The 23,901-nt window shown below is 45.9% G+C and overlaps 1 protein-coding gene across 3 annotated transcripts in view; it reads right to left on the reverse strand.

Moving 5' to 3' along the window:
• ABRAXAS1 (abraxas 1, BRCA1 A complex subunit) overlaps positions 1-18,349 on the reverse strand; it is a 24,241-nt gene extending 5,892 nt beyond the window's left edge. The window contains exons 1-6 of one of the 3 annotated variants that reach the window (XM_006273561.4): positions 18,210-18,349; positions 7,178-7,268; positions 5,239-5,275; positions 4,636-4,702; positions 3,910-4,103; positions 2,921-3,040 (exon numbers count right to left, since the gene is read on the reverse strand). In XM_006273561.4, coding sequence (XP_006273623.1) covers positions 2,921-3,040; positions 3,910-4,103; positions 4,636-4,702; positions 5,239-5,275; positions 7,178-7,268; positions 18,210-18,296 — 596 coding nt within the window. In that variant the 5' untranslated portion in view covers positions 18,297-18,349. The remainder of the gene's footprint in view (positions 1-2,920; positions 3,041-3,909; positions 4,104-4,635; positions 4,703-5,238; positions 5,276-7,177; positions 7,269-18,209) is intronic. The other 2 variants (XM_019483944.2, XM_019483945.2) reach the window with 2 other exon arrangements.
• Positions 18,350-23,901: the final 5,552 nt, after the last annotated feature.

Here is a 23,901-nt window from a genome sequence, read left to right on the forward strand (position 1 = left end):
GGGTTTTATTTTGCTGCTGGATAAACTATATTTGGACTCAATGACTATGTTTTTGGGTAGAAAGTGAGTAGGATAATGCACATGTTCTCCTGCATTAGCTTTCCAATAAATGGAATAGTTTTCACTCCCATGTAAAGTCCAAGCTTTTTAGTCTCTTGTGCACATGGTCTTATTCACTGAGTTAACTGCATGAGGCACACTTGTTCTGGAATGATCCTGTTCACAAATGGAATAATTCAGAAGTGGTTATTCCAGAAAAAGTCCACATGCGGATAAGCTCTTAAAAATGATGTGAAAATAAAACGTTCTATGGGTTTCTGCATACACTGCAGATCTATAGAGTTTTGTTTTGTTTTTTAACTTGCTCTACTAACAACTAATGCTTTTTAATACATCTTTCACAGTAGGATTATATTTAATTCCTTTAAAGTGTTTTAAAAGAATCTTGTGCTTTCATTTTTCCCTCCGAACTTCATATCCAGAAGGAGGTAACAAACTATCACAAGTATTTGTTGTCAAATTGCAAATTAATAACTCTGCATTTGCAGTAATTTAAAATGTAGCCAGGTAGCCTTAAATTGATTCCATTGGCTATACCAATAGACATGAGGAAGGGGGGGAGGGGAAGAGAGAGACTGTCATTTAACTAGATACTTGGAATTTAAGTATGTTTTAAGAAATAATGTGTTATTAGCTAGACAGGTGGTTCTCAACCTTTTTCATACTGGGACCCATTTGCAAAGATTGGCCAAAAAAGCAGGATAGATTTAAACCTTATAAATAGGGGTGTACCAATACTGACTTGTTGGGCCGATACCAATGACTGATTTATTGACCAGCCATATTGGCTGATGTCGATCTGATTGCTGATATGAAGCCTGGTAGATTAGAGAGCAGTGTCTGGCTGGTAAGTCTGGTGGGGGAGAGGCATGGGTGGGGTGCAGATCGAGGTCCCCATGATGAGGGAGGGAGTGGGGCTGGGGTAGACGCTGCACAGCTGGGGCCATAGCCGGCAGCTCACGGGGGGGGGGGGGAAAGGAGGGGGTTTCCCACTGCTGCACGTACCCCAGGGGGAGGCATGGGGGTATCTGATCCGTGCGTGGGGCAAAGGTGGGCTGTGTGCTCAGAGCCGGGGCTGCTCCCACCTCTTCTTGGCCGCTGTGCTTGGGCCAGATGGGGCAGGTGATGCTGGGAAGGGGGGCTATGGTAAATTTAGCCCCCCACCATAGCTTCCCATCCCAGCACCAGTGCTGCTCACCCTGTCCACAGCTGCTGAGAAGAGGCTGGAACAGCCTAGGCCTCAAGCATGCAGCAGGCAGCTCATCCTACGCACAGACTGGGGGGGGCAATGCCCCCCATGCCTCCCCGGGGATGCGTGCAGTGGTGGGAGCTACCCACCTGCACTGTCCTGTGCCCTGTCCCACTCCCTCCCTCACCATGGGGGTCTCAATCTACCCTCTTCCCAATAGACTAACTGGCTGGAGGCTGCTCTCCTGGCCACATGCATGCTGTGGCTGCGCGCGTGCACACAGCACTTATTGGTGACATTATTGGCCACATCAGCAAAAACAGCCAATTGCCAATAATGTCAATTTTCCTTTTATTGGTGCCGATAGGATATGAACCGATGTATTGGTGCACCTCTATGTATAAACCAGGCACAGTGTGTATATGAGGTGTAAATCCATGCTGCCTTCTGCTTGACTTCAGACTAACACCTTTCTGGACTCAAGGCTATGCAGCCTCATACCTATAGATGCCAGTGTCTAGCTGCTTGCAAAGAGGCACAGCCCTGGAAGAAGCCATAGCCTGCGGTTTTTTTTGCTTAGTTAATCTGCTCATCTCCTCGCACCTCATTTATCCCCTGGCTGGGACTCACTACTCTAGGCTGCTGGAGACACCCTCAGGGCTATAGCTAGTGACACAAAGCAGCCGGTGATTGGGGGAGGGGGGCCTCTGCTGGCACAGAACCAGAGCTGCAGCCGTCAGGGGAAGGCAATGAGTGGAGCATGCCCTGGGCTGGACACTACTGAGTGTGAACTGGAGCTACTGAGTGCTAATTGGAGCCTAGCTGATGGGTGGGAGGCAGGGCCCTACAATGAGCTGCCCACCCGAGCCTGCCTTGGCACAGCTAACAGGAGTAGTGTGGTGCCTGGGCAGCCAAGTCCCCATCACTAGAAAGCACGGAGGCCACGCAGCTCAGCACTATTCACAGCTGCTGGGAGGACAGGCCCCTGCTGCAGCCCCACAGCCAAGCTGCTGCAGTGGGGGGGTAGTGGCTTGGGGTCAGGCCAAAGGCAGGTGGTGCTGCAGCCTATCCGGCTTGGTGGAGCCCTGCACGTGCCTGGCCCCTGCTGCCAGGCTGGGGCAGAGAGTGGTGGTGTGTGGAGCATGTGCTTCCCCCCCACCCCCAGACAGCCCCCAAACCCTAGCCCTCTAACCCCTGCTCCCCACACGTTTATCTTCATCCGGTTCCTAAGGCTACTCCCATGACTGCCTGGCTGCATGCTGGCCACACTCCAAGCAGCCCCTTGCAGGCTGGAATGCTGCCAGCCTGCAAGGGGAAACCCATGCTGTTGTGCATTTTTCTGCCACTTGCTTGCAAATTTTTGAAATATTCTGGTGACTCACTTTTGGGTCACAACCCATGGGTTGAGAAACACTAAGCTAGACTATATAATGTCTTTGGTACACAATATTAAGTACTAAGCCTTTTAGTTATGATGGTTACTTGCTGGTATTTATCAAATGAAGTACTGTAGGTAAATGTAATATAGGTGATTTTTTCCTCCCTGCCCCCACTGTGGTTTTATTCTGAAACTAATAAAAGTGTTTCTTCCCTGCCAGAATTTTAGTGATTGAAATCTGCAGGGTATCATTAGAAAACACATACTCAGTATGAAGAAGTGTATATTCCTACCTGTGTTTTCTTACTGCTCTGCCAAAGCCAGCAGAAATACAGGAACCTGCCACTGTTCTGTAACCTTGCTGTTCTGCCATACCTAAGTTGGTTACCACTAGAGGAACTTTCTGAAACAAACTTTTTAATAAAAAGCAGAGATGTTAACATTATCATGATGAGTTCCAGAAGTCAGTAGTGATAAGTTAGATGCAGATGCAAGATTCTATTTTATTAACAATTCTCACAGACCTTACATCCACAAGTAGCATACTTAGCTTTGTTAGCAGGAAAGTGATACAAAAATAGGAAATGAATCTTTTTTTTTAGTATCCTCTTGCATAGATTTTTTCCCCTCCCTTTGTAAGCACACAACAACAGTTCTTAATAAGAGGACCTCAGAGGGGAGCCAGGCAGTAAAGAAGGCACCTGCATGCCACCCACTCCTGCCATATGCTGCAGGAATGAGCTCTGGGGCTCCCCACCATACCCATCAGCTAGGTGTTGTACTACTCTAACCAGGAGTGTCTGAACAGGAAGCAGATGCTGGAAAAAAGAACTTGCATGCAGCAGCTGCTCTACAACTCTAGGATGTGTACTGGTGTGGCTGTCACATGCAGGGCAGTCCTAGAACAGCAGAGCTGCAGGGCTTTGCTGCTCCAGGACATGAGCTGGAATGGATGCTGTGTGGGGGGCCATCTGGCACACCCTGCATGTTGCCTGTGGGTCACCGAAATCCATGGGCAGCATTGGGAGCTGCATCTAATACCCCTTGTATAAAAGATTATTTCTAGATTTGTTTTCCTAGCTGTATCTAGCTTACTTGAAGATTATATTTTTGTGAAAGAAAATCAACAGGTATCTTATATAAACTAGTCAGTTTTGACACTGAGAATAGTAGTTCTGACCAGAATTACTAGAATGAAAAATAGCATCTAACAAATCATAGCACGTCACATGTCACTGTGCTCTACAAAACCATAGAGACGAAGCAGCTCAGAGATACTTACCCCTCTTGCGGTCTATGCAAAGCATGTTCTAATCTGTAAGTGGAACAGCTTTCTGTAGTGACACTGGAAGTTAGTAAAAGAAACACAAGACCCTGATTTGACAACTTTGACTGTAAATTCCTGTGAAGAATTCTCTCTCGGAATGTCATTGTCTGGTCTGTATTACGTCTGAATTTGTACCAGCCGATCACATTCTGGGTAGTGGGGAAAAAGAAAGATTTATCTTCAGTTATACCATTTTCTAGAATTACCTCACTATATAGAAAGGTAGGGAAGATTTAGAAGAGGCTGAGCACACAAAGACAACATTAGAACCCATTAGTAATGTACATATGTGCAGTGTGCATCTCTCCAGTAGTCCCATTCCTGTTCTACAAAGCACATAAACATGAAAACCAACTGCTTGCATCTCAAGTGAACTATTTACACTGACGCACACTGCAGATTTTATAGAGATGAAACCAGGTGGTTTTACGGGATCACTTACACAGCATATTTGGGAGATGAGAAAAAATTACAAAAATAGTAGAAAGGAAAGAAGTGAGTATGGCCTATCCCTTCATTTTGCAAGGAAAAATGACAAAATATGTATAACAACAGAATAAGTAGCTTCTGTGAAGCTAAAGAATGACAGGTAACTAAATGTGATTCAGCATCATAGCTTCCTAGTGTAAGCACAATATCCTAAATCAGCCCCTGGGGATGGATACCTTTCAGAAAGAATACCTTTTCGCAGCCTGATAATATTTTCTTTAGTGCAGCCTCATTCAGATCACCTGCAGAGCTGTAAAAGCTAGAAGAGATAATTAGAAGACATTAGAAAGCAAAAGACTATTGCTCTAACACAAATACTTTCCAAAACAACTTAAGTTATCTTGATTTATCTGAACACTCAAGGTTAATAAAACTAAGATGTATTTATACTACATCGGCAGATGTGACTGCAGAGTGTGTAGAAATACCCAGTTTAGGATGGATATGAATCGCTGAGGTTATGGCAGCCCAGACTTCAGCACGCAATCTACCCAAGCAAAAGATCAGGACTGCTACAGCACAGTAAGCATCTCATGTAGATGCAGCCAGTGAGTTTCAGTTATGTAAAGAGTGCTGACCAGGGTTCTGCCATACACTAATACATGTGGTATACTGATTTACAAATGGATACAAATATACAGCTAACAAAAGTACATAAAATACAATATTATATGAGGGAGATATAATTTATTTGTATTGGTAATTCTGAGGTGCTGATACGACATCCAAAACTAGAGCTTAACTGCCAATGAAAACCATGATCTTAATTTTGCACATATTTTTAAAGATATTCACCTGAAAAGCTGATAGCATGGAATATGCTTTTGTATATCTGCAAAGAAAACAAAATGTTAATCTGGGGCCACATGTTCAGTACATACATTCTTTATAGACCATACTCATAGCCAAACTTTCCAAAGATATAACCAGTCAAAAATTCATCATTTTTTAACTGAATATTCACAGATTTATTTATACTGGCAAGAAGAAAGATCTCTAAGAATAATATTTGGTTTTTTTCCAAAACTAGAAATAGACAGCCTAAACATGCATAATTACAAACTGGTTATTTTTTTCTGTTGTGCTAAGCAAGACTCATAGTTGGTTCCTCCCCCAGCCCTTTTGGAGTACAAAAGTAAGGCTAAAAAGATGTAATCAAATTGCCCCTTATCTTTTTGTTAAATCTTAGAACTTGTGAACTACAGACGCAAATGTCTACCCTCATGCAACAATTTTCAGGAGAAGGGCAAAGGATTGGTAATGTTCAATGGAAAAGTTTTCTGTTTCTTTGCTCAGCGTCAAAATCTTACAATTTAAATTTATTTTTAAGAATATATTTGACACACAAAAGGAAAGCACTGATTATATTACTATAGTACCCACAACAATGTAGGCATGTTTCAAATATATATCTGGATCATGCCTCCTGATTTTTATAGTTTATAAAAGCGATCCTGTGCGAGACACCATGTTTCTCTTTCTGGGACTATAACCTTGCATAACATCAAGGTTCTTCTGAAGCACTGAAGCTGATGACCAATAGGGGTCGGTTATGGCTTTAAGAGACAGACCTTTCAAAGGAGGTTGCTGAAGAGTATGTCACTGCCAAAAGAAACCGATATGACAACACAGTTAATTCAGTAGTAAATGTAAAATGCTCGCCTTTGCCAGGGTAGAGGGACCCAGTTTGGTATGTGCAGGACTAAACTCAAGGCATAAGAGAGACCAGGGCAGGGGGGCATGGTTTGGCACGTGCAGGGCCAGGGCAGAGGGGCCCAATTTGGCACAAATGGGGCTAGGCTGGAGCCAGGGTTGTGCGCTTAATAGGGTGCACATGGGGTTGGGGTTGGGGAGGTGAGCCTAATCCAGCATGTGGCCATGGCTGGAATATGACTTGTGGGACTGGGGCCTAATCCAGTGAGTGTGGGATTGAGCCCTGGCCCCATGCATGCCAGATTGGGTCCATGGAGCGGATCCAAACCATGAACCCACCCTACACCACTCATCCAGCCTGCAGGGCCAAATGTTTGGGCACCACTACTGTAGGGTAAACTCTCTTCCACCTACATGTGTTTGAGTGTGGGCCCATGCACTGTCTCACAATAGCAATTTTGCTTTTTGTAAGGCATCTTAAAGAATCAATGCCTCTGAAAGGCCTCACATATGTACCTCTCAAAGGTTGGTCTGAAATATAACACGCTCCCCCCATTTTAGTGCCCAAAATGAAAACATCTGAAAGTTTGTCAACAACAACATAAATAGCTTTTGATTCTCGCACATAATACTTTCCAGCTTTAAGACACTTAAATTAATCCTCACACTACTCTTGTATAAGGCAATGCCATCCAAATTTTACTTATGGAGAAAAAAGACTTGAACCTCAGTGAATTTAGAGTTATGCTAATCTTCTCCAAGGTGAATTTGGACCAAGAATAGCTAAGTAATACACCTAAGAAAGAAAAGGTACAAGGTCCAACATTTGCTTTTAGTTATCTGGTGTAGAAAAGAGATTCAAAGAATTTTACACATGTACTTTTGTTTCCAAATCCAAGCTATTGGAGAAAATATTTTGTTTTCAAAATGTTTGTAAATTTCCGACAGTTAAAAAAGAAACCCCACCAGCACACCAGATTATAAATGCCACATTTAGATATCATGCTGTGATAAATTCTATAAAATTGCCATCCTGAAGCTCCAATTTAGGAACTTAATTACTGGAAATAAAAAGACTAACCAATTGTATAAACAACTTCAACATCATCCATCTGAGAATCAGTAATGCTGTTCTTAGCTTCACCTTTCACATCCCCAAGAAGGAAACCTTCCTTTGAAAGGAGAGAGAGAACAAAGGAAAACTGCATTAGAAAACAGTGCCTTCATTGTTTTGCTATGTCCTCTGGAAAATTAAATTATGGGAGCAAGGTATTTTAACATTTAAACAAGTATTTTACATTTCTGTTCTTCTGCACTTGTCCCTTGCTTTAACGGGACACATAATTTATCCATCATTTAATGCCAGAATTGTGGAGTTAAAGTATGTGAGGAAATGTTGCAGAGTGGAAAAATGGCCCTCAAAATGTTTCTGCTACTTCCCCTTCAGTTCAGCAGAGTATATATAAAAATGAGGGATGGGGAGAACAAAAGATGGAACAGATGCAAATGGAACATTTTACCAGGAAAAAATGAAAGAAATAGGTTTTTAATTGTGCTTAGCATTTTGTTTTTAAACATACAATTATGTAAAAAAGTGATTTGAGATCTCTTCTCAGAATCTCTTCACTTGTCAGAAGAGGGGGGGGTGCCCTCAATGGGACATGGACTTAGTTCGATGACTGCCTGTCAGCCTTGGACCAAAAGGTTTAGCCATCTCTTTTAATAATAATTCCTCAATATCTTATGCAGAACAGAGATGTGGGGCGGAAAATTTTCCAGTGCTTTATTTTTCTGTGGGACATTTTCCATTTCTAAAAATTAATTGTTTCATAAAATTCATTAGTAACAATGAATGGATGCCGATACAATATTAGGCAAGCTTGGCAGTTTCAAAGTTGTAATTAATGTTTTTCAGGTGATTATCCCTAGGAAGTGTGTGAGAGAGTACATATATGTTTAATTGATTTGTAAACAGGAGGTTAAATACACGCACATAATAATCCAAACCAAAAATCAAGATATGAATTCATTTAATTGGCTGTGCAGGTCAAATCAAAACCAAATGAATGTACCATTAAGTTTGTTTCTATTTCTCAAAATCTCTTGCTTCTGGAGAATCAGTCAGAAGCACAGCTAGTAAAGAAGATGCAGTGTGATGATAAGTTGCCTTTGCCCCTAGACTCATTGGTAAAACCATCCTTTAGCAAAAGAGAATATGGTTCAAGTAGTTCTGAATCAGATTTGCCTCAATCTGATTCTGAAATGGAACTAATAAGTAGTGAAAATGATTCTACAGATAGTGACAGTGAAACTGGAGGTGCCGCAATGACCACAGTGGAAGAGTGTTAAACTCTGTTGAAGTAGATGAATGGACAACCACGGTATATCATACACAGTTCTTTGGGTGTGCTAAAATTAGTGTCAACATCTTTCAGTGCCTTTGTTTTTTTCCTTAAATTAAAACAAACAATGTAAAGGAAGTACATGCTATTGTGTATTGTCTTTATATTTTTACAAGTATTCCAATAAAAATAATTTCTTTCCATGTAATGCTTTGAATTTGTTTGAATATAACATTTCATAGATTTCATAGACATTAGGGCTGGAAGGGACCTCGGAAGATCATCGAGTCCAGCCCCCTGCCCAAAGGGCAGGAACTCTGCTGGGGTCATAGGATCCCAGCAAGATAAGCATCCAGTTTGCTCTTGAAGGTGTTCAATGTAGGCGCTTGAACCACCTCCGGTGGCAGGCTGTTCCAGACCTTGGGGGCTCAGACAGTAAAGAAATTCTTCCTTACGTCCAGCCTGAAACGGTCTTGTAGTAGTTCATGACCATTCGACCCAGTCGTCATCCCTTGGGGCGCTCTGGTGAACAAACGTTCCCCCAGATACTGGTGGTCACCCCTGATAAACTTATAGGTGGCCAGCAGATCACCCCTGAGCCTGCGCTTTTCCAGGCCAAAGAGCCCCAGGGCTCTCAGCCTGTCATCGTAGGGTCTGTTTCCCTGACCTCTGATCATGCGCGTGGCTCTTCTCTGGACTCTCTCAAGCTTTTCCACATCCTTTTTGAATTGTGGAGCCCAAAACTGGACGCAGTACTCCAGCTGCGGCCTCACTAAGGCTGAGTACAAGGGGAGAATGATGTCCCGGGATTTGCTTGAGAAGCATCTATGGATGCAAGCCAGCGTTTTGGTCGCTTTACTAGCCACAGCATCGCACTGCAGGCTCATATTCATCTTGTGGTCAATGATGACCCCCAAGTCTCTTTCTTCCTTAGTGCTAGCCAACATAGCACTGCCGAGCCTGTAAGGATGCTGCGGGTTTTTCTTCCCAAGGTGGAGAACCTTGCATTTATCGGCCTTGAACACCATCAGATTCTCTTCTGCCCACTTGCTGAGCCTGTCCAGGTCAGCCTGCATCACCCGCCTGTCTTCTGGTGTGGATGCTTTGCCCCAAAGTTTGGTGTCATCGGTGAACTTGGCCAGTCCGCTTCTGACTCCAGTGTCCACATCATTAATGAAGATGTTGAACAGTATGGGTCCAAGGACAGAGCCTTGGGGGACCCCACTGGTCACAGGACACCATGATGAGTGACTTCCATCAATTACTACCCTCTGGGTCCGACCACGGAGCCAATTTTCCAGCCAGTGGATTGTGGAGGACCCAAGGCGACAACTGGCCAGTTTCTCCAAGAGGTGATCATGGGACACCAGATCAAAGGCTTTTTTGAAGTCAAGATATATGACATCAATCTCTTCTCCCTTGTCCAGGTGATAGGTCACCTGGTCGTAGAAGGAAATGAGATTGGTCAAGCAAGACCTACCCGCAACAAACCCGTGCTGGCTATCCCTTAAGATGTTGGCGTCGGCCAGTCCATTAAGGATGGCCTCTTTAATAAACTTTTCTAAGATCTTCCCCGGGATAGAAGTCAGGCTAATGGGCCTATAGTTAGCCGGATCCACTTGCCTCCCTTTCTTGAAGATAGGCACCACATTGGCCTTCTTCCAGTCTTCGGGCACTATACCAGAGCGCCAAGAGCTTTCAAAGATCTGTGCTAGAGGCTGGGCTATGATGCTCGCCAGCTCCTTGAGTACCCTGGGGTGAAGATTGTCAGGGCCGGCTGACTTAAAGGTATCCAGCTTCTCAAGATGTTTCTTCACGAAGTCAGCATTAATGGAGGGCAGGGGATCACCCTCACCCGGACTTCCCTGTCCCGTAGCGGGCATGGGCGTCCCATGGGATGCATGAAAGACCGACGCAAAGTACCTATTTAATAGGTTGGCTTTTTCCTGGGCGTCAGTTGTCAGTTGCCCCATCTGGTTCAGCAGGGGTCCAATGTTGCCCCTGCTTTTCCTTTGGCTCCCCACATATCTGAAAAAGGACTTTTTATTGTCCTTGATGCTCAAAGTTAGTTGGAGTTCAGTTGCAGCCTTGGCTTTCCTGGTCTGCTCCCTACAGGACTGGACCAGTGCAGAATAATCCTCCTTGGAGGTGACTCCCATCCTCCATTCTTTGTAGGCCTTTCTTTTTAGCCTCAGGAGGTCTGCTAGGTCCCTGGAGAGCCAGGGGGGCTGCTGTGCCCTCTTGCTGCCTTTCCTCTGAGATGGAATAGCCTTAGTTTGTGCATTGAGCATCGCTCCCTTGAGGAGCAACCACTCTTCCTGGACTCCCCTCTCCCCGTGGTCACGGTGCCTTAGGGCCTCACTGACAAGCCTCCTGAGCTTGTCAAAGTTGGCTTTCCTGAAGTCAAGGACTTCCGTGTTGCTGACTGACTTGCCCGCTTTTTGGCGGATGGTGAAGGTGATCAGCTCGTGGTCGCTGTCACCCAGCTTCCCACTGATCACTAGGTCGCTGACTAGGTCATCCCCAGTAGCCAGTACCAGGTCGAGCAGCGCTTTGCCTCTCGTTGGCCCATAGACTTCTTGAGTCAGATAGAGGTCATCCACGCACGAGAGGAAGCTTTGCAATGCTCAGATTTTGCTGAGCGATCCTCCCATGAGATGTCCAGGTAATTGAAGTCACCCATGACAACCATGGTCCTGGAGCATGCCGCCTCAGCCAGTTCTCGGGCAAACTCCTGGTCAAGCTCAGGACTTTGGGTGGGAGGTCTGTAGAAGACTCCCACCATTGTGTCCCCTGTGCCGTGTTCCCCATGGATTTTAACCCAGAGGGTCTCCAGTCATCCACCCTGGTCGCCAATATCGGCTTGCAGGGATGCGTAGCTTTCCTTAACATAGAAAACATTTAAACCACATTAAGTGTGCTGTATTTAATTTTTTTCCCTAATCAAATAGTTCAGTTCACATACCTGTGGCTATTGGGACATAAAATTAAGATGGGGGTACATTTTTAGTTTTGTTTACTAAAAATAATTCAAACAAACATGCTAAATCAGATCATGCTCTATTTAGGGCATTGGAAAATTTTCCAATTCAAAATAATCCAGGAAACCCAGGTCTCTGATGCAGAAACAGAAAATAATTTACATCATGTATATCTACATTATGTATATGCATTGTGGCTTAGTGAGAAAATTAGTTCGAAGTTTATAGGTGTGCTTTGGGAGTGGGCGCGCTTTAATTAGAGTGGCTCCAAGAGCTGCTCTAATCAAAGTGCCCAGAGCATCATGTGCATCAGTGTTCCCATGCTGAAAAATGGTGGTGGGGGCACTTGAACTACAGCTTGTCAAATGAGCTTTAGTTAAAGCATCCCTGCTGCCATTTTTCAGTGCAGGGACGCTGATACACATGATGCTGGAGTATGCTGGAGCGCAGTAATTACCATGCCCCAGACGACTGATTAATCTGCTCTGATGCTCTGTAATTACGGCGTACTGGAGCAGCCTTGCTGCACATCTACAGGCACCCTTATGTCTTTCGCAACAACGTACTTAAATTCTACACCACTTTTAGCACAAAAGGTCTTGTATTCAGAAAAGTTTAAAACTAGACAATGCATAAAGGACAGCTAGCATTGCATCCAAGTCTTGATGTTTATAACCACAGTTTAAAAAGTAGATTTAAAGTGTAGTTTAAACTTTAAATCATATAGGCACCACAAATTGTTTTCCAATAGTGCCAACTCTGCTTCCAGATCAGTAATCAGAGCCTGAAAATACGTATGCATAGATAAACTCCTTCCTCTGGGCTGATCCTCATTTAAGTCAACCCAGCTCCATGTAAGGAGGGCAGTCTGCTTGTATGAAGCAGGTTGGAGGGGGTCTTTGATGTTGCAAACAAGACAAAAAGTACTGCAGTTAGAACCTAGTTCATAACCCCTTTGACAATTTTTAAATATGCAAAATACTGCAACATTGGAGGAGTTCAAGAAGAGGTCGGACAGCCACTGGTCAGTCCGATTTAGGCATATGTTCCTAACTATGGCACGGGCCAAGTCCCGGAGGACTGGAAAAGGGCCAATGTGGTTCCCATTTTCAAGAAGGGGAGGAAGGAGGACCCGGGCAACTATAGGCCAGTCAGTCTCACCTCCATTCTTGGCAAAGTCTTTGAAAAAATTATCAAGGCTCACATATGCGAGAGCCCGGCAGGACAAATTATGCTGAGGGGAAACCAGCACGGGTTCGTGGCAGGCAGATCGTGCCTGACTAATCTAGTCTCTTTTTATGACCAGGTTACGAAACGCCTGGACACAGGAGGGGTGGATGTCATATACTTAGACTTCAGGAAGGCCTTCGATACGGTATCCCACCCCATACTGGTGAACAAGTTAAGAGGCTGTGACTTGGATGACTACACAGTCCGGTGGGTGGCGAATTGGCTAGAGGGTCGCACCCCGAGAGTCGTGGTAGGCTTCGACCTGGAAGGGTGTGGGCAGTGGGGTCCCGCAGGGCTCGGTCCTTGGACCGATACTCTTTAATGTCTTCATCAGCGACTTGGATGAGGGAGTGAAATGTACTCTGTCCAAGTTTGCAGATGACACAAAGCTATGGGGAGAAGTGGACACGCCGGAGGGCAGGGAACAGCTGCAAGCAGACCTGGACAGGTTAGACAAGTGGGCAGAAAACAACAGGATGCAGTTCAACAAGGAGAAATGCAAAGTGCTGCACCTAGGGAGGAAAAATGTCCAGCACACATACAGCCTAGGAAATGACCTGCTGGGTGGCACGGAAGTGGAAAGGGATCTTGGAGTCCTAGCGGACTCCAAGATGAACATGAGTCGGCAGTGTGACGAAGCCATCAGAAAAGCCAATGGCACTTTATCGTGCATCAGCAGATGCATGACGAATAGGTCCAAGGAGGTGATACTTCCCCTCTATCGGGCGCTGGTCAGACCGCAGTTGGAGTACTGAGTGCAATTCTGGGCGCCACACTTCAAAAAGGATGCGGATAACCTGGAGAGGGTCCAGAGAAGGGCAACTCGTATGGTCAAGGGCCTGCAGACCAAGCCCTACGAGGAGAGACTAGAGAAACTGGACCTGTTCAGCCTCCGCAAGAGAAGGTTGAGAGGCGACCTTGTGGCTGCCTATAAGTTCATCATGGGGGCACAGAAGGGAATTGGTGAGTATTTATTCACCAAGGCGCCCCCAGGGGTTACAAGAAATAATGGCCACAAGCTAGCAGACAGCAGATTTAGACTGGATATTAGGAAGAACTTCTTCACAGTTCGAGTGGCCAAGGTCTGGAACGGGCTCCCAAGGGAGGTGGTGCTCTCCCCTACCCTGGGGGTCTTCAAGAGGAGGTTAGATAATCATCTAGCTGGGGTCATCTAGACCCAGCACTCTTTCCTGCCTATGCAGGGGGTCGGACTCGATGATCTATTGAGGTCCCTTCTGACCCTAACATCTATGAATCTATGGGTATTTCTTGGCTTCTGGACTTTGCTGGTTGCTCTGCCCTCCCTTTCTGCTACATCTGTCAGGGTGTTTTTAACTCTCCTCTAGAGGTCATCTAGTCCAGGGGTAGGCAACCCCCCCTGGCATGCATGCCAGAGTGTGGCATGTGAAGGAATTTTGTTTGGCATGTGTGCCTAGAGGTGGAGAACAAGGAAGGGACCGGGGCTGTGCTGCCACAAGGATCAGGACCCTTGTGGCTCCCCTGCCGTCCACCTTCAACACGCTTACAGCTTACAGGTCAAGACTGTAGGCATTTTTGGCACTCTGCCCAAAAACATTGCCGACCCCTTGTTGTCAGCTTTGGTCATTTTCAAGGGGCCTAAATTAAACTGCAGAAGTGCTGCTAAGCGGAAGGTCCAAAGCCCGTTTCTGAGTAACAGGAGTGTGAACCTTTGCAGCCATGACAACTAAGTTGGTCAGCACAGACAGGAAATTACCAAACACACTTAAACCACAAGGCCTGAAAGGAGGTAAGAGAATTAAATACATTAAATAATCCATATACGCTATATCATAGCTTTATCTTCAAGTAGTGGTAGTAGTGATTCATGTAACCAAAAGCATTAGATGTTATTTTGTTATAATAGATATGTTTTTGTTAAAATAGTTAGACAATAAGTAAAAACAAAAACAGCCTGTCAAAAAAGCTGTAAAGTAAGGTAAAGAAGAACCAGAAACAGCATTCCACAATGGGGAAGGAAAGGAGATAACCCACCACTCTTTCCCAAGGATATAAATCCCAAATAATTGATACCTTCCAAGTCCGCAAAAGATCTGGTTCATTCCAGTTCCAAAAGTTTCAGTGAAACAAAGAAATTTAAATAACACCAATCAGAGGTCATTTATTAGAATATTTAGAATGTCTGGTTTTAATATTGGGCATGGGCTGGAGGGAAATTTGGAGAACTCTAAAAATTCAAGACCTGCTGCCAATTTGCGTGCCACCCTCCTCTCACCTTGAGTCACCCCAGCCTGTATAGAGGAGATCTATATTGTGCTGTTGTGGGTAGCCAGATAGACTTTGGGATAAAAGTTTGTTTTCTTGTTTTAAGGTGCAAGCAAATAAAAGGTTGGATTGTAGACCTGTTCCTGTCTCTTTTATCAGTAGTCTACACAGAGGTTTACCTGTAATCTAGGTCAGAGGTTCCCAATCACTGCTGCGGCCCGGAAGGGTTGACAGCTGGGCTGCCGGCACTCATGTGCGGGGTTAAAGCTGGGTGGTGGGGCAGCCCCGGGAGAGAGGCAGCTGGCTTTGTATGCCCTGTCCCACTCCTGCCACGATGGCTACGACTGGTGAGGTGAGGTCCTGCCTGCAGAGCAGGTACAGGGCCCTGTGCTGGGTGGGGCAGGACCCCCCCAGCCCTGCCCACAGCTGGGAGCGGGGGCATGTGGACCAGGAAATGCCTGGGGAAGAGTGCGGGGAGGTGGCTCCGCTGCTTCATCCTAGGGAAGGCAGTGGAGCCCCTTCTTCCTGGGAGACCCCAGCTCGGTCCCCCCAGGCCTGCGCAGCCCCCTGCCCTGCAGGGTCTCCTTGTAGCAGAAAGCCCCCTTTTCCTCTAATGTAGCAGAAAGCCCCCTTTATCTCTTGCCTGCATTTGCTCTCCCCTCTTTGGATATGTTTCTCTTTTTCTACCTTTTCTTCCTTCCTCTCTCTTTCACTTTAAGATAAGGAATTGTATTTTAAAATTTGTATGTGTGCATTTTGTATCTCCCCTTGTAGTTTGGTATTTTTATCTATTTGTGTGCCATGGCATTTGTAGCTTATATTTTTTACTCCTCACCTTTCAACTTTCAACTAAATGTGTTTTAGTAAGTTATACATTGTAACATTGTTAACAAAGGCAGGAATCAAACTGCCCTTCCCTGTAACAGGCTGGCCTCTGAAAGAATGAGTGAATCAGTGATTGAATGTGTAACATGGAAGCAGGCAGCAATTATAACCTGGAAGCTGAACTCAATAGAAGACAGTGTAACAACCGGGAAATCTCTATACCTCACTGATCAAGGGCTAGAAGCCCTGGCCTGACTTAATCAACACCAGAGACCAACTTTTGGGCTGAATATCTCCAGATCGACCACTCCCAGAGCCCTATTCTAAATTCATCAACGGACTCCCAAACCTGCACGTACATGCGGACAACCCCTGGGGCTGACAGATGCTGTCCAGTAGCCACCGAGGGGGGGGGGAAGTCCCACGAGGGTCAATGACCCCTGGATTGGGCAAACCAGAAAACTGGGGAGTCACCAAAGTCTGCCAGGGACAGATAAAAGGCAGTGAAAAGTGACCCTCAGGGGCGCCCTCTTGATCTCCAACTCGACCAGACCTGTCCAGCCAGAAGGACCAGCTGGCGACCCCCTTCTGGAAGATAACACCACGCTGAAAGAAGCCTCAACGACAGACTCCAGCGCTTGTAGGATAGGTATACCTGACTCTGTAGCCTGCTACTGTGTGTGTGTGTATGTGTGTGCATGTGTGCATGTGGACCAGCCCCAAGGTTTATGATTACAGTGTTTCAATCCGCCTAATAAACTAGAATTTTAAGGATCCCGAGTTGGACATTTGTAGCCAACGTCCTGATGCCCATGGCTGCAATGCCCCAACACAATCCAATCCTCACGTAAAAATTAAATTTAAATATGTAAATTTAAATATGTTTGCCAGTCCACAGTATAAAAAAGGCTGGGAACCACTGTTCTTGGTAAGAGAATTTCTAGTCCAACCCTCTGCCTGAGGCAAGATTATTTCTTTCTAAACCAACCTATACAATCAATCCATAATCTGTATGAGGGGTGGGCAATTATTTGGGCCGGAGGGCCACTTAGGGAATTTTAGTGAACTGTCACACGCCAGGTCAGCTCAGCCCCTGCCCACAAAACAGCAACTCCTTAAGTGGTTCTGCCTGGGGCCTGGCCCCACTCTGTTGACACTTAGCAATTCCAGGGTCTCCATGGAGACTGGTCCAGGCAGGGCGGGGATCAGTATTGGGGGTGGTTACAGAGTGGGGCCGGGGCCTGGTGTAGAGCCACGATCTGTTCCTGGCATGCCTGTGCACATGGATCTAGTGTCCATTGAAGGAACGCATGGGCTGTGGATTGTAGCTTTGCCCTGGGCCCTGACCCCACACTGTCACTGCCCCCAATCCTGATCCCAACCCTGCCCTCTCCGCCCCTGCTCCCGCTCCGCTCCTGGATGCCACTCCCTGCCTGCTCACAGCCCCATCCCATCAGTGTATTCTGCCCACACAGGTCCTGGGCCAGTCTCCATGGAGTGGGTCCAATGTCCCTGGCACTGGGTGTGGGGTGGGCAGGCTGGGGTGCCTGGGCAGCAGGGCTGGGTCCAGTGGCAGAGGCTGGCAGGAGCTGCCACTGTGGGGGCTGCCAGGAAGTGAGTCTGGCCATGGTGCCTCAGCCCCACTGCACACCCGTGGCCGGTGGGACAAGCTGCACGTTCCACCACCCAGGCCAAGCAGGTCGAGGGACCCACTATGGGTCGGACAAATCCCCTTGGCAGATGGAATCTGGCCTTCAGCCTGTATTTTGTCTGTCTCTGATCTAAACTCTACAGAAGACTACTGTCAGCCCTGGCACAACACCCTCCCCTGCCATGGGTGAAGCAGGGGACCTATGGCTGCCAACGCCCTGCTTCTATGAAATGCTGTCAGTGTACACTCGAGGGACTCCTGGCAGAGGGCCGCATCTGTGCTACAGAGGAAGGCAAAAGCCCCGCAGCCTGTGCCAGTCTGAGCGTGGGGTGAAACTCCTTCCAGAGCCTAAATATGAGGATGGGTCTGACCCCCAGCAGAGGGGCAACACCCTCCATCCAGAAACCTCCGGCTTTGGTCCCAGCAGAAACACTGGCACTGCCCACGGAGCTTCCCCAGGCTTGGCTGCTGCAGCCAACACCCAGTACCTCTGCAGGAGGCTTAAACACCCCCTGCCACGTGCAGCAGCAAGAAGGGAAGGGAAGGGAAGGGAAGGGAGCGACCGGGCGCTGGCGCTGTGGGCACGACTGGCAGCCCAGGCCCCGCCCTGCAAGGGAGGCCGCGGCTGTTAAACTGCAACTGGGGGAGGGCGGGCTTCCAGGGCTGACACGAAACCAAAACCGCAGGGGCCGGGACCAGTCTCATCCCTCCCACGCACACCGCGCGCGCCCGGCACGCAGTGTGAGGGCAACCCCCGCCCGGCGCCTCGGGGACGCCCGGGCCCAGGGCCCAGGGCCCAGCCCCCGCGTGGAGACGCGCCGCAGCGAGGGCGGGTCTCACCGTGTCCGAGCCGGCGTTGAGGTGTTGGAAGGCGAGCGCGCCGAACACGAAGCCCGAGAGCAGCGCCGATGTGCTCTCCCCTTCCATCGCCGCCGCCCCGCATCCGCTATGGCCGCGCCGCGCCCGGCGTGTTTGCTGCGCAGCGCCTCTAGCGCCCGAACCGCGCCGCCGCCCCGCCCCGAGCCTGAGGCGGCCTGGGCACGCGCACACGCACACGAAAACTGCTTTCTTCTTACTTTTTTTTTTTTAAATCAAAAAGAAAGTGAAAACTAAGAAATGATACTTTCCAAGGGCCGCCTTGAGTTTAAAAAGGTTGAGAACCACTGCCCCAAAGCAAGGCATCACAATGTTGTGCGTCTGGAGGTTATCTATCGTCATCAACCAACAGTGATAAAAGATTTTGAATCCAAGATCACAGACAGGCAGTTAGCTGTGTTAGTCTGAAGTCAGGCAGAAAGAAGGCAGAGTAGATTTGCGTATTATAGACTAACTAAGAGATGCGTAAGCTTTTCTAAGCAGCAGCTCACTATCAGATGCTGATGGACTTATTCTGTAGTAAGTAAATGCTTCATCAGATGCTGTAGTAGGTAAGAAGTAAGAAAGAAGTTAGCATCTGATATAGTAAGCTGCTGCTTACAAAACTTTATGCTATGCACCTCTGATTTAGTTAGTCTATAAGGTACAAATTTACCCTGCCTGCTATCTATTGTTTTGTCATTATCTTATAGTTCTTATTCTGTGACAGAATGAAGAAACATACACAAACAGAGCTCTCTGCTGGAGAAAGGTACAGAAAAGCACTATTTTTGTTATGTCTTTCTTTTTTCTCACAGCTTTCTGCCTAAAATGTCTTTGTTGCTTTTTGATGCAAAATCTTTTATCACCATTGATTGATAATAATTTCAACAATGAAGTAAAAAAAAATTCCCAATTTCAACCTTTCCTGTCACATAAACTGCATTATTCTTCCTGAATTTGTGTTGTACTTATGTCTTTCAGTGTATGGCCACAGATTATGCATTTACAAAAATGACACACATCATTTCTCTGAGAAATGAAGAAACACACACAAACAGAGCTCTTTCTGTTGGAGAAAGGCACAACTTGACAAAAATGTCTATGGTCTTCTTCATCATAGTACCATCAGTTATAAAAGTGTTTATTTTTCTTAATTTCTCAGAGAAATGATAAGTGTGTCATTTTTTGTAAATGCATAATCTGTGGCCATACACTGAAAGACATAAACTGCATCATTCTTCCTGAATTTGTGTTGCACTTGTGTGACAGAAAAGGTTGAAATTGGGAATTTTAAAAAACTTTTTTATGGTGTTTATTGTAACTAGCCGATTGCCCATCAAGAATGATGGTGCTGCTGGCCCCTGCTCCACGCCCCCCTGTTCAGTCCTCAGTGTGGCTTCAGAATCATGGCGGCACTCCCCCATGCTTGAAACACTCTGATTCGCTGTTTCCGTCAGCCAATCACAGTGCGAAGAAAGCATTAAAGACAGACAGACAGACTTAGGCTTTTATAATATTAGAATTTCTATGTTAACGGCATTCATATTGTTATAGTGTTGTGTGCCTCAGTTTACCTCATTAGCCTGTGGATAGGGAATAAAGGGGCTGGTTATGTACAGGACAAGACAAGACAAGAGGGATTCCTAGCAGCAACAAGACTTGAATCCTGTTGATGTTTCAGGTGGGTTTTGTACACATTCTTTCTGAGAGAATACCCCAGAGGCATCAGCTGGAGGAGGACGAGCTAAGCATAAGAATGGGAAGAACAGGCTGGACAAAGAGTGCGTGCAGGGGGGTGGGGAGGGGGGTTGGTTATAGCCCTGTTGGTCTAAGGACATAGGCAGACAAGGTTCTTTGGGTAAATGTGACATCTTTTATTAGGCCAACTAAAAAAAAGAAAAATTGATCTTTGCAAGTTTTTGACCACCAAGTCTGTTCTTCCGGCATAGGGAGAGTCTGCTGGTGAATTGTGTGCTGTCTTAGGTGGAATAGAAACCAAAATGCAAAATGCAGGTCTGTGAAAATGTAAATGCATGGCAGTGAGTTTCAGAAAACATGAGAGACAATAGGTATGACACAGGTAGGTGGTGGGGGTGGGGAAAGGGGGGAATGTTGACTTGGTGATAGACTGTAGCTTGTAAAATGCAGACAGGTTACCTGGGGTTATTAGACGGCAGGCAGGTTATAATGTGCCATAAATCCAATGTCTATATTTAGTCCATGATATTTGTATCGAGTAGATTGATGAAGTGAAGTTCATAGGCTCATCTACAAAAGGTGTTTGCTTAATTTTCTTTGAGGATTAGAAATGAGAGATTGGAGAGAGTGTGGTTGTCTTGTGAGAAGTGTGCACCCACAGGTAACTGGGTATTTTTTTCTTTGATAGATTTTTGGTGTGTGTTCATTCTGGTATGCAGTTGTTTTTGGTTTCTTCCATGTATTTTCCATCAGGTCGTTTAGCACACTGGATGAGGTATATTACATTTCTGGAGGTGGAGGTGTAATATCCAGGGATGGTGGTAGGTCTGTTGTGGAAGTGACAGGTCTGTAGTTATTGTGGGAGTGGTGGAGATTTGTTGTCAGGTGTTACATTTCTTGTCCTGGCATGTCCAAATTTATGGCATGTTATAACCATCCAATAGCCCCAGGTAACCTGTCTGCATTTCATCAGCTACATTATGTCACCAGGTCAACATTCCCCCACTCCCTTCCTGTCTCATACCTATCGTCTCCCATGGTCTCTGATCCTCACTGCCAGGCATTTGCATTTTCACAGACCTGCATTTTGCATTTTGCCTTTTATTGCACCCAGGACAGCACACACACCAGCAGACTCTCCCTATGCTTAAAGAAGGGTGTTTGTGCCCAAAAGCTTGCAAAGAACAATTTTCCCAACTATTTAGTTGGTCTAATAAACGATATCACATCTACCCAAAGAACCTTGTCTGCCTGAGGAGCATGATGAGAGAGAGACCAGCAGAAAGGCTTTGGAGCTCAGGAGCTAGGGAAAACTGGAAAGGAAACAGCTGAGTATTTTAGGGGGTTGCTCTGTGCTGTGTGGGCTCAATTGGAGATAGAGGAGCTATTTAACCTTCTTTGAGGGGAGGGAGAAAGGGGGGTAGAGAGAATCTCTGATTGGGTGGCCAATGTCCTGCTGCTGCGAAGGTTGTTAGAAAATACTTAAGAAAGCTGAGGAAGAGGGCTACACCGCCTACTACAAAGGAAGGTAAAAAACTGCCACAGTCCACCAGTCTGACCATGGGGTAAAATTCCTTTCTGATCCCAAATATGGCAATCAGTCTGACCCTGAGTAGGGGGGCTAGATTCCCTAACCAAGAAACTCCAGGTTTTAGTCCCAGCAGGAACACTGATGCACCCCAATCAAAATCTCCAGGTTTGGCTGTAGCCAACTCCCAATACTTCTAAGGAAGGTGACCCCCCCGTCCCAAACCCCCAAACCTGATGCTTGTAGCATCAGGAGGTGGAGAAAATTCCTTCCCAGCTACATATAGTAATCAGCAAAGCCCAGAAACATGGGAAATACCCACAGTAGAGCACAAGCGTAGCTATGTGTAGGTTAGCCCTGACCAATGCTTGTCCAACCTTATCTTGAGCACCTCCAATGATGGAGATCCCACAACTTATCTAGGCAGTCCATTCCATTGCCTCACTGTTCTAATTGTGAAATAGTTTGTTTTTTTTTCTGATATCCAGTCTCAGAAGATATCCAATCTTTGCAAATTTGCTGCAATTTTAAGCCATTGGTCTGCATCCTGCTCCTGCAGCAAAAGGGAAAAGGTGTTTTTCCTTTTCTTTATGACAGTACTCTTCAAATATCTAAAGAGCTATCATATCCCCTTTTAAGTGCCTTTTCTGCAAGATGAATATGCATATTTCTTTCAGTCTTTCCTTGTCTGACTTGCCTTCTAAGCTGCTGATTATTTTTGCTGCCCACCTCTGGACCCTCTTTAACTTTGTGTCCTAAAATAAGGAGCCCAAAACACAGTACTCTAAATGAAGCCTAACTAGTGCCAAGTAAAGAGGCACTATCACCTCCCATGTCTTGTACTTAATGTTGCTATGGATGCAAAACTCTATTTGCTTCTTGTGCAGCTACGTCACACTGCAGACTCATTGAATCGGTGATCTACCAAGACTCCCAAATCCTTCTCTGTAGTGCTGCCATCCCAAATGCAACCCCTTTTCTATTTGTGTTTTTGACTCTTCTTCCCAAGGTGTAGCATCTTGCATTTGTCTTCATTGAATTTCATCCCATTAGCTCCAGCCCAGCTTTCCAGTTTGTCAAGATCTTTCTAAATTGCATTCCCATCCTCCAACATGTTTGAAGTCCTTCTCAGTGTTGTTTCATCTGTAAATTTGCCCAAGAAGCTCTCAATTCCAGCAACCAAGTCATTAATAGACATGTTGAACAGCACTGGACCCAGGACAGATGCCTGTGGGACTCTACTCAGAACCTCCTGCCATTCTGACATGGTTCCATTTATAATCCCTTTGCTTCTGGCTATTGAGTCAGTTATCTAACCAGCTTATAGTACTTTTGTCCAGTCCACATTTCTCCAATTTGTTTATGAGGAGATCATGTGGGACTTTGTCAAAAACCTTGCTGATATCCAGATACACTATATCCACAGCATTCCCTTCATTTTCCTAAATCGTTTCTTTGTCAAAGAGTGAGCAGGAAGCATCACAAGTTTGTTTGGCTTGATTTCTTCTTAGCAAATGGCCTTCCTTATGACTTGTGGCACTTAATGACCTACTTTCAACAGAAGAGGTGGAAGGTACATAGCCTGTTTTGTAGGCAGGGGGTTAGGGCACTGTCCAGAGAGGTGGGAGATGCACATTTGAATCTCCTTTAGCTGAGAAGTGCCTACAAACCCAGTCTTGCATTTACTTGGCAAATGCTCTTATCATTGGTCTGTTGGGCAAGAGTTACATTCCATTCCATATTAATTGCCTTTTAAATTACAAGGCAATCAAGTGTATGTGCCTCGGTTTCATATCCAGGGTATTTTCTGATTTGATAATTTACTTGTTACCAAAGCTTACTTCATAAACATGACACATGATTACGTAGTCTATCATATGAATAGCATCACTATGTGTTTGGTGATAGCACCTTATGTGATTATGTTTACAGCAGCGTAACAAGCTATAAACTATCATAACAGCAACATTAAAGTTCATGCAAATTACCTTTTAAATCTTAACAGTGACACTACAAACACACACCATCAGCATTTCCTTTTCTAGCCAGGTTTTTGCTTGAAAAAGTCCAGTGGCTTCAATGTGGCTGCTGTGCTTTGTGCTGAATTCAGCTCTGTTGGTGTGTGTTATGCAAGTTAGCAGCACACCTGCTGGACTGGGTTCCTTTGAGGACTTAGCTTAGCTGATACTTAGCTGCTCAGACTGGGACACTTCTGTATGTACATAGAAGTCAGGGCTTAAGGGTGTTTATAGACATGCTCTGTGGGGTGTGTGGGCAGGGGGGGACTTTAATAAGAGCGCTTTTGAGAGCCGCTCTAATTAAAGTGCCCGGAGCATCTTGTGTATCAGCATCCCCACACTAAAAATGGTGGCAGGGCGGCATTGGCGATACGTAGGGGGTGCACGCAGGTGCACATGCTCTCCCTGAGCATGGTGGTGCACCCCCTAT

The sequence above is a fragment of the Alligator mississippiensis genome, chromosome 2 (assembly GCF_030867095.1).
Source record: "Alligator mississippiensis isolate rAllMis1 chromosome 2, rAllMis1, whole genome shotgun sequence".
Lineage (NCBI taxonomy): Eukaryota > Metazoa > Chordata > Crocodylia > Alligatoridae > Alligator > Alligator mississippiensis.